The 11,025-nt window shown below is 30.9% G+C and overlaps 1 protein-coding gene across 2 annotated transcripts; it reads left to right on the top strand.

Annotated features, from left to right (window-relative positions):
* The first annotated feature begins 6,046 nt into the window (after nt 1-6,046).
* Nucleotides 6,047-10,627, top strand: LOC112714988 (protein JASON). Of its 2 annotated transcripts, none has more exons than XM_025766703.2 (8): nt 6,047-6,446; nt 6,942-6,990; nt 7,130-7,209; nt 8,413-8,618; nt 9,439-9,521; nt 9,639-10,039; nt 10,125-10,207; nt 10,294-10,627. In XM_025766703.2, exons 1-8 carry the CDS (start codon nt 6,342-6,344, stop codon nt 10,400-10,402), a joined length of 1,116 nt encoding a protein of 371 aa, XP_025622488.1. In that variant the 5' UTR covers nt 6,047-6,341; the 3' UTR covers nt 10,403-10,627. The 2 variants fall into 2 exon arrangements, with proteins under 2 accessions (XP_025622488.1, XP_025622490.1); XM_025766705.2 differs by having other exon boundaries at nt 6,084-6,446; nt 9,720-10,039.
* The last annotated feature ends 398 nt before the right edge of the window (nt 10,628-11,025 follow it).

Raw genomic sequence — 11,025 nt, 5'->3', positions numbered from 1 at the left:
TGTTCAACAGTGACAACATCCTTTTTACGACGAGATCGAATTAGGTCACTAAAAGAAGCACTCATATCAGGTATCTGAATAGCATGATCATTGTAAAAAGAACTAACTTTTTTCAAAAGTGCTCCCCAATTACTATCCCTTAACTGTTGAATCAATGACTTTGTACTAGAAACCAGATGCATAGCATTCAAAATGTCTTGAGATTTTTGTTGCAATGCTTGACAAAGTTTATCAGTGATTCTCATTATTTCTTTCATCATATGCAAAATGAAAACAAAATCAAATGATAATAAAGATTTAAGAGTATAAGTATCATCACCACGTTGAGAATATGTAGATCCATTAGTAGCCAAATCTTCCAGAACTGAAGTTGTTGCTCCAAGCATACGTAAAAGGCTACAAATTGAGTTGAAGTGAGAGATCCATCTGGTATCTGCTGATCTTTTTAATGTGCCAATTTGATTAGCTCCCCTTCCTGTTTCAATTTGATTAGTTGCAACTAAATGAGAAATTTCAGTTGCATAAGCAGATCATAATTCATCATTGCATTTGCAAGAAGAGCACACAACATTGATAATATTACTCAAACTTTGGAAAAAAGCATGAACATCAACAACTTCTTTAGCCGCAGCAACAAGAGTTAGCTGTAATTGATGAGCAAATCAATGAACATAATATGCATAATGACATTCTTGAATAATTAAAACTTGTAACTCTTTCCACTCTCTACGCATATTACTAGCCCCGTCATACCCTTGACCTCGAACATTTTGAATGTTGAGATTGTGTTGAGATAATGCAGAACAAATCTCTTGTTTTAGAGTAGCAAAAGTAGTATCTTTGACATGAACAACATCTATTAGCCTTTCTTTGACAAATACATGCTTATCAACAAATCTAACAACAAGTGCTATTTGTTCTCTTTTAGATTCATCTCTAGATTCATCAACAATCAAACAAAATTTTGCATTACCAATTTCATTGCGAATTTCATTTTACACCTTTCTAGCAAAAACATGTAGAATTTTCTTTTGAATAGAAGGTGACGTGTATATTGCATTTTGAGGAGCATTCTCCAAGACAACTGCATCTACTTCTTTATTTTAAGAAACTAATAATTTTAACATTTCAAAAAAATTTTCTCGATTCTGAGACTCATGATTCTCGTCATGTCCCCTAAAAGCACAAGCTTAAAACGTTAATCATCTGACCATATCAATAGAGGCTTTAAGACGCAATCTATTGCTTAAAACTTATTGTGAGCTTTGCTTAGCCAATACTTTGTCAATGTGGCATAATTGGTTAAGCAAATCTTTACAAGACTTAACAGCAATATTATGAGGAGAATTAAGAGATTTACCCACATGAGATAAAAATGCACAATCCTTTCCATTATTCACTTTTTTCCAATTGCGAAATCCTCCTGATGTGAATGGACTTGATTTTCTAGAAAATAAATAACATGGAAGACAAAATGCAACATCTACTTCTGGCGAATATTCTAGTCAAGAAAAATTCTTAAACCAATAAGCTTTGAAACGACGAGGATGACTTTCAAGACCAGAAAGAGGGTACTCATCCATAATAAATTGATATCGTCCAAACTTTATATATGCTCTACGGATTTCATCTTGTTGATTGATAGGATAATTTCAAATTTGCGGACGCTTTTCGGGATCACGCATCAATGTATCAATATTAACTTGATCTATTTCGGTCCTTGTTATTTTAGAAGCAGGGGGTTAGATATCTTGCTCAACAAATTGTGTCACAGGTTGTATCTTAAGTTGTTCAATAATATTTTGAACATTACTCAAAGAATCTGAAGCTGAATTTTGTTCATCATATATTCTCTCTTTTCTCTTGAAAAATGAGTGAATTGTTTTCATCTTTAACATTTTTAACTTAACTTGAACTATCTAACAAAAAAAATAAAAATAATTGCATATATATTATTTTTTTAAAAAATATTAAACCTATTGAGCAATAACAAATAATTTTAGAAACACAAATATATAATAACCAAAGATAAAGTTATTGATTTACCTGATTATTTTTTGTTCCAAGTCTCACCCAAAAATAACTCTATTGAGTTTTGCTCTCACTTTAATCTTTAAACACTGTCCATTATAAAAAAAAATAAATTAATTATTTTAAATAAATAATGTAAATAATACTTGACATTGTTATTAACTTAAAAAAAATTGAAATATACCTCTTTGAGTCTTTATTGTACATTCAATGGTTAATATTTCGCTGTTCACTTCAAATCTTCAATGGTTTTTCTTCATATATCTTGTTTTGGTATGAAAAAAAATTAGAATGAGAAGAGTAGAAGACCAAAAGTCTGCACAAATGGGAGCCACTAAAAGAGAGAAAGTGTGAGCTGATGTCTCTCATAGTTTGAAGAAAAATGTTTGAAAGATGTAGTAGTACTATTTTAATTAATAATATGGGCTACTATCTATTCGGCTAGTATAATAAAATTATTTTTATTAATTATTAGAATGGGCTATTTGTTAATAAGAGCAACAATAATTCAAATATCCAATACATAATGCAATCTATATTATATATAAAAAATACTTAATATTATTAATTATTACTATTTACTAATTTTTTTGAAAAATTTTGGGGGGACCATGGCCACCTTAGGCCCCTCGTCAATCCGCCTCTGATTATAAGGAATTCAGTTCTTTTGAAAAATACTTAGAAATCTAAAACGATCTCAGTCCCTTGGCATCACAGGATAAAATTGGGAATCTTAAGTAATTTTTTTGAACTCAAACACTTGTAATTTGCTTTCTTTGATTTCTATTAATAAAATTTCTCTACTTTTACGTATTCTTCTCTTTTACGTTTGTGTTTCTTTTTTCCTCTTCTCTTTTATTTCTTATTTGTTTTAATTTTTGTAATTTACTTTACCTCCAACACCTTGCATTTATGTATTTATTTATTACTTTCATTCCTTTTAATTTTATTTAATGTTATAATTGCGACATTAAGATATCCATATTTTCTTTTAAACATAAATAAAATTTGGGTAAAACACCTAGATATGACTTTCATTGTACCTATTATTAAGCATACATATCATCATGCACAAAATTATAACAAATCTAGCCGGATAGTTAGCAACGGTTGCAAAGCTTGATGCCATATTCATACAATAGGAAATAATATGCATTTAAATATCACTCGATAATTTTAAGAATTTTACCCTTATTATTTAAGGATTAAGCTCGTAAGGTCTATAACTTGTATTAATTTTTTTTATGGATTTATTAGTGAACACGAGTTGACAGTAAAATGTTCTCCAATCCAATAGAAAAGTTCTCCACTGCTCTCAGAGGGAGATGGACTTCCACGATAAAAACCACAATGACTTCGTCTCCTTCTCCAAATACGATGGCTTTTTTATTAAAATAAATACAGAAAAATTTTTCTAAATACACATGGATAAAAATCTTTTTTAAAATGTGCAGCACTAAATCATGAGAAGCACCCACGAATTGAAAATAATCTCTATCTCAATGCTGGCACCCACGAAATAGTGGTAAGAATTCATGTTGTGTATGGGCTTCTCAGGTATGGCGAACGCGAATTCGGCTAGAGGTGGTACCCACGAAATGGAGGCAAAGGAAATAGGGGTGAGTACGGGTCGATTTGATTCAGGTTCAAGGTAAAATTAGAATCGAACCGATCAAAATATAATTGGTTCGGTTTGATTCGAATTTATATTTTGTTGTGTATGTATCCGAATCAAACCAAACTAATTAAAAACGGATTGGTTCGGTTCGGGTAATTGGGTATCCGATGACTTTGAAATTCATAAAAAATCAAATTTTTATCTTAAAAATTCAACAAGCACAATAAACATGTAACATTAATATAAATAATCTAAACATGTTAAACACCAATACATTAAAAACTCAACTCATTAAAATCCAAACATATTAATGGTAAATAATCTCACTAAAAGCCACTAAAAGTCATATATATTTTTATTTTTTTATTTAATTAATATATGATCAGGTTCACGGGTTGGTTTGGATTCTGCACCCCTAGAACCGATACCCGAACCAATCACTAACAAAGGCCATTGGTTTAGTTCGGGTTGAACCCGATTACCCGTTGGTTCCAGAACCAATTTAATTGGTTCGGTTTAGGTTCGGATAGGTAATCGGGTACCCGCTACCGTGCTCACCCCTAAGAGGAAAAACTCAAGGGGTCAGACGCGAATTAGACCCAATTCGTTGGTACCAAACACGAAATACAGCAACTAAGTTGTAATCATCTAGAAGTATTGGCTCTCCATCACCATTGTCACGTGATAATTCATCTGCTCAAAATATTGATCCTCCACCACCATTTTAAAATAATGTTCCATCTGAACCACCTACTGCATATATTCTTTCCAGTTATTTTTTTTATCATTTTATCACTATATTTTTATTATTAAATTTGCATGTAACATTGTGTGGTATGAAATCTCAATTTTAATTTTATTTTTTCACATGTGATTTTATTTTTATATAGTTTGCTATTATTTTTATAGTTAGTTATAGTAAGTTTTTGACCCCAATAAAAGAAGAGAGAGCTCTAATAAGAGTAAAAATAAAAAATAAAAAACAACAACAAAAATATATATTGACACATATTTTATATTTATTTTTTATTTTCACCTATCATATCAAACACAATAAAACAGCAAATACTAACTATACAATAATTTCTTTGACATTGCCATCAAGATTATTGTGAATTAAAATTTTATTATTATTTACTATTTACAAGAACATCGTTTTCTAATTATATTAAGTAGGAAGAACCAATTGCCTAAAAAATGAAACTAATAAGAGAACAAATAAAGAATCAATTGTCTAAACGATTGTAATCCAACCACGCACTTAATTAATTAAATTATGTAATCTTTGATTCATTGAATATGCTAAAGTTTAATTAAGTTAGTTAAACCACCATTTTAATAATTTGAAAAGTTCGTTTGTCAAAGATTGATTGTTTTTTTGTCGTAAGATTTTTGGCTTTTTAAGAATTAATTTTGTTTGATTAGTACATATAAAATGGGGAATCATTTTTTTACAAACTATTTTTTTCTATTTAAAATACCGGTTTTAATACGAGAAAACTCATTTCGTGTGTGTCAGAATTGTAATGATCTAATTCGTATGTGCTATATTCATTTTGTGATGCCATCTATGAAATGTTCTATTTCGTGGACGCTAACGTTAAAATAGAAACTATTTTTAATTCGTATGTGCTTTTCATGATTTGATGCTGCGTCTTTCAAAAAAAATTTTGATTAATGTGTATTTAGAAAAATAATTTTTTTTTGTATTTATTTCAATAAAAAAAGTCTAAATATGATCCTCTTAATTTAAATTTATTTTTTCCTCTCAATTTATGACTTTTTTGTTAGTTCATTATGAATAAGTGTTTGTGAATATTTATGGTAAATATGTTGGGTTCTTGTTTTTTATTAGTTTATTATTATTATTTGAGGATATTATTTTTTCATTTATCAGAGAGAATAATTTAAAAAGAAAGAGAATGATAGTAATAATAGTAAAAAAAAGTAATTTAAACTTTTAAAATAATTTTATCGTATAGAATTGATTTTTTATAAATATAATTTTAATTTTATTATTTTATAAATAAATTTGTCCGGTAATAGAAATGGTAGTTTAGTCAGAAAAAATGCTACTATTTTTATCTAATTTTATAGGTACACAAGTAATATTTATTTGCATGAAATTAATAATTAAGAATTGTTAAATAATTTAAATAATTTGACTAAATTTTCATCTAATGACTTTTAACTATTAACTTCACGTAAGTGGACGAGTTTTTACCATTTTCGAGTTGCAAACATTCGCGTTAAGACAGGGATCTCGGTCTCGGTCACATTCATCGATCCAATGTTAGCGACGCGCCTTCGCTAATTTGAACCCACCTAGTCACCTACTCTCCAAAAACTGCTACGTGTCACGACATATGAGCGCGTTCGAACGTGACAATGATCCGCGCGTAGGGAAAAGATACCCCAAGCGTGTCCCTGAAATATGAATTCCATTCCTTCCCTCTCCCTCCTTCCTCATCATGCTTCACTGTTAGTTCAAATTTCAAAATCCACTCCTTACTCTTCCCTTCTCTCTCTCTCACACACTCTCTTGCTTCCTTCCTTATCAATTTACACTCTTTTTTTTAAATAATTAGAAAAAATAGAGAAAAGGAACGTTATAATTACTGGTTCTTCTGAATGATATGCGCTGGTTAGGTCTGATTCTGAGATTCGTGTCCGATCCTTCTACCGCGCCACCATGGGTAGCTTCTTTTCTTGCTTTAGAGGCCGTGACAACCGTCACCTTCCCACTACTGCCACCACCGCCACCACCGCAGCGCTTTCTCGTCAGTCCAAAACCAACGTAACCAGTCCTAACTTTTTTTTAATTAAAAAAAAAACTTATTTTTGTCTTCTATATTGTTAATTGTTATGAATGTATTGGAATTTGTTTGAGCAATATCTTATTGTTGTTGGAGGATTTGCAAATTGTTGAAAATTGTTGACATACTTAAGCTGAAATTTGAATGATTAATTTGTCAGAGTTGTTTGGTAAAGCTGTTTGTTTTCTATGAATTTTGTTGTTGGGTGTGCTATGCATATTAGCATTTTTGTTCTTTTTTTTATCGGATAAGATACTTTTGAAAAAAGGTTAGCGAGTGTTCAGATATTAATCAATTTTAATGGTGGGTTAATACTTGTAGCAGGTTAAATGAGTCAAAATGATCAAGGGATCAAGTTGACTAATGTTTTTTATTCATAGGAACTATTTGGACTCGTTAACACCGGACCAAAGTAAGCATTAACTCTTTTAATTTTGCTTTTGATCAAGGTTCTAATTTTGTTGTGTGTAAACCAGGATGCTGTGGTCTCTCGAAATCGGCTGTCTACTTTGTTTCTCTCTGAAGGTAACTAATTCTTTTGTTTCTGTTTTTTAATGATACTTTTATGGCTTTTAATTATTCTATTTTGTTGCATTGATGTTTACCATTATGAACATATGGCCTCTTATTTCAATGTGTACTCTGCTCTTAATTTTTTGAAAAGTGAGAGAAGAATCTGCTTGCAATGAAGGGAAGAGTTTTGGTACAGGATCTCAGATTCATGAGAAGGGACATAATGATGAGGTGTGCATTTTTGTTGTTTTTATTATTCTAAATGCAATGGTTGTTCTATGACAGTTCTTATATGTTTAGCAGTATGGATTATGGAATAAAGAATATATATATTGGCATGTAGTTTATTTTTCATACAATAGGAAATGCTACAAGATAAGTCGCTGAAGCTGTTAGCTGGTGTATGCTTTTTCTTTCTAATAAGCTTGCAATTAGAGTTATTTCTAGTTTCTGGACAATGGAGAGCATGTTTCATAGATGAAATGATTAGTGAAAAACTAAATGTGGGAAACAACTAGTAGCAGTTAGTCTCATATTTGAAAAACAATTGACAATAGCCACAATTAGGACTTCGAGCTTGTTGCTGCTTATTTTTTTTTTTTAATAAAAAAGAATAAATTTAAAAACAAAAATTGATTGTAGTCTCTATTTACAGGGGGGAGGAACTTAGATTCCAGAACTCTTGGAATCTACCGTTGTTGACTCGTAGTTTAGCAGGGGAACCTGTATAGTTTGAGATCACCATAAATGGTGGTATCATAACTGATTAGGCATCGCTCACTCCAAAAGCTAGCTCAAGAAGTGGGGGATGTTCCTCATTTATCCTTGACAGATGTAGGACTTGCAATAGTGGCACATATGAAAATGGTCTTTCAAGATAACGACCTCTATCACATTTGAGCCTTTTGTCATTTCTAATTTTAGCAACTTCAATTTCTATGAAGTGTATAGTATTTTAAGATATAATGAATGGAAAGAACTGCAATATTGTTAGAAATCCAACCCCAAACCTTTCTCAATTGTAGATTCTCTGATGTTAATGTTTTTCTACTTTTTCTTTTAGGGGATAAATTTTTCTACAATAGCACGTAAGCTAGTTCATTGCATACTTATCACATTTGTCGTGATAGTCAAGTATATGCAGTCTTGGGCATAGAAACATTGGTAGTATCAACTCTCAAGAAGGAGGTCATCTATTACCTAAGTGGTGAAAAAAAAATTGATAGATTTCTCACTAAATTCACTTTTGAATCTTCCAAATTCATATATTTTTAAGTTTCTTCTTTTATAATGATTGAAGTTTGTGTTCTCATTACTACTTGTATAAAATTTTGAAAAACACTGAGAACGCTATTTAATTTTTGGCTCTCTCTTAAGATTGGTGCTTGTAGATAAAATATTTTTCGTATAATTACATGAACCCTTTTTCGACAGGCCATGTTTCTCAAAGCATCTGAGAAGCTGAAAGTATCACCTTCCTGTGGCAAAGATTCTGAGCCTTCAAGGTTTCATTCTTGGCGTCCCAACACGTCAGCCGATAAAGTTCGGCTAGATAATCAACCATTCAACCCCTCAACTCCCAAGAAATGTTCTGAAGATTGGGGGAAAAGAACAGATTCTTTAGAACAAACAGCAAGCAGGTTGTTCATCTATTTATATTTTGAATTTTTTTATGCTCACGTCTTATAGTGAATGTGGAATAACCACATTTTTGTCTATTTCATAGGAGATTGATATTCCGTTTGTTATTCTTGAGAACAGCAGGAGCTTACTTTACATTTACTATGTAGTAAAGGATTTTCTCTGAATGTCGAAATTATACATTTGATTTCCAAAATTAAGAGTGTATTTGGATAAAGAATTTAAAAAGAGAGAATGCATTTTTTAAGAGCATTTTAAATCCTTTAATTAAAAATTATTTGTTTTGATATTAATAAAATGAATTTTACAAATCACAAGCACTTTTATGGGGTCTTTTGTTTAGTTCACAACAAAGAATTTAGAATACCCCATAAGATAGGGAATTTCTCCAATTTCCTTCCTTGTTTTCTTCTTTTAAAATTTGATTGATAGTCAAGAGGAAATAATTTGCTCTCAAATTTGGCAATATATATAGGATTTCATCTTTTCTTCTTGTGCGTATATACGAGATATTTGAAAATGGTGATCTTATGATAACTAGGAATATGCTGGCTATGACAACACTTAAAAAGTATAGTTTAAATTAAGATCATACTTTTATGTTAACTGGTAACATTTTTAATTTAAGCACACTTTTTTATTTTTATTTTTTAAATTTAAAAGGTTGAAGGTTTTCAACAAAGGTGTTGCCAAAATTACATGTAATTGAATTATGGCAATTTAGTTACATATCATTTTAAATTCTTCAAAATTTTAGAATGCTCTATTGAAAACACACACCAAGATTTTTCTCGAAAGTTAATTTCCTTTCTTTTGCAGCTGTATCTCCAATACACAAAATACTGGACGTGACTCTCTTGACACTAGTGAAGGAAGTAAGACAGGGAACCTTCATGCTTCAGGTATAACTAAGAAAACAACTTCTTGAATGTGAAACAAGTCTGTACATTTTGAATGTGAAACTGAATCATCAACCTATGATACATTTGATTGTGGTGTATGGCATATGATGAAAACAGAACCCCCAAATAAGGAGGGTGAATATAAATTATCACCTTATCCCATCCCTTTGAAGCTACCTGATGAAATGCAAACACCAGGAACTGTCTTTGAGACAGCTCAGTCGCAATTTCGGTATCCCAAGCAAGCAGAGAATGAAAAATCAAAGGAAGTCTTGAATGAAAATGAATCAAAGGTGGAAGAAAGCTTGTCTTCATGGCTGAAGCCGGCGTCAGTAATTCTAGAGGAGAGAAACAAGAGAATGGAAATGGCGAATAGTCATATTCGCAAAGCTCCATCTGATAGGCCTATCATTGGAATGGTTGCTGCGCATTGGAACGAAGACGAGGAATCTCATTTTCCTCCTCCTAAGTGGTGGGATGGTAATGGGATACCAAACTCAACCAATAAGTACAAGGAAGTATGACTTATATTATCAACATTTTTTTTCTTTTTCCTATTTGAGTTTTAAAGCTTGATATTGCTCCTGATTTTTCACATTTCAGGATCAGAAAGTGAACTGGCATGCAATGCCATTTGAAGAAAGGTTGGAGAAGGCGTTGTCTGAAGAGAGTTCCATATCTCAAAGGTATGCTTATTCAGTTAGTTATGCTAACGTCAAAGTGTTTTCTTATGTAGTTGAATAGTTGATTATAATGTTATTTGGATTTGCAGGAAGGATTTTTGTGGAAAACCAATTGCTTTTAATGAGAATGAAGAAAACGACACAGCAGTGTCTCAGTTTCAGTCATCACCGCATCCCCAATCCGTTGTGTCATTCTAGTCATTTAGAGTTGTCAATCAAATAGTGTTCTATTCTTGTGTTTGGCATTTGAGGAATGGAAACTGAATATACCTGGTTCAACATGTTGATCGGTTGGAACAAGTAATTGGTTATACAAATTTTTATAGTAACATGAAATTGTCAAGCAGTGTGCCTCCTCTGCTTGCATTGTACATAAGTCATGAGAATTATTGCGTTATATAATGGATATTTGGAATTTGCTAATGGTGGCATAGAAATCAAATTTATTAAAATACTAATAGATGTTTAATCAAACAAAGAAATTTAAGAAATCTAAAATTAATAAAATAACGTAACTTTGTAAAAAATAGAATACAAAAATATTAGAAAATAAGTTTATAGTTGACCACAAATAAATAACAAAAAAATAAAGTTTAAAAATTATTTTGGATTAATCAATACTATTGAATAGAAATGGATCTTTTTAATTTCTTTTTTTTTTTCAATTATTTGTTTAAGTGTGTTTTTTCACCTTACACTCTTTAAGTGGGATAAAAAAAAATATGTGAGAGAAGATATAGTGAGAGATCACATTTTATTAAACAATTGAGAAAAAAAATTGAAATGATCTACTCTCCTTAAATTTTTGGGTTTAATATGTA

The sequence above is a fragment of the Arachis hypogaea genome, chromosome 10 (genome assembly GCF_003086295.3).
Source record: "Arachis hypogaea cultivar Tifrunner chromosome 10, arahy.Tifrunner.gnm2.J5K5, whole genome shotgun sequence".
In the NCBI taxonomy this organism is placed as follows: Eukaryota; Viridiplantae; Streptophyta; class Magnoliopsida; order Fabales; family Fabaceae; genus Arachis; species Arachis hypogaea.
Note: the sequence above shows the minus strand (reverse complement) of the source record. Positions and strands in the feature narration are given on the sequence as shown.

Excerpts from the sequence above, each read along its gene's own strand:
- LOC112714988 (XM_025766703.2), top strand. The coding sequence starts at position 6,342 with ATGGGTAGCTTCTTTTCTTGCTTTAGAGGCCGTGACAACCGTCACCTT. Across the intron at positions 6,991-7,129 it reads TACTTTGTTTCTCTCTGAAG|TGAGAGAAGAATCTGCTTGC; the intron begins GTAACTAATTCT and ends TTTTTTGAAAAG. Across the intron at positions 10,040-10,124 it reads CAACCAATAAGTACAAGGAA|GATCAGAAAGTGAACTGGCA; the intron begins GTATGACTTATA and ends TTCACATTTCAG.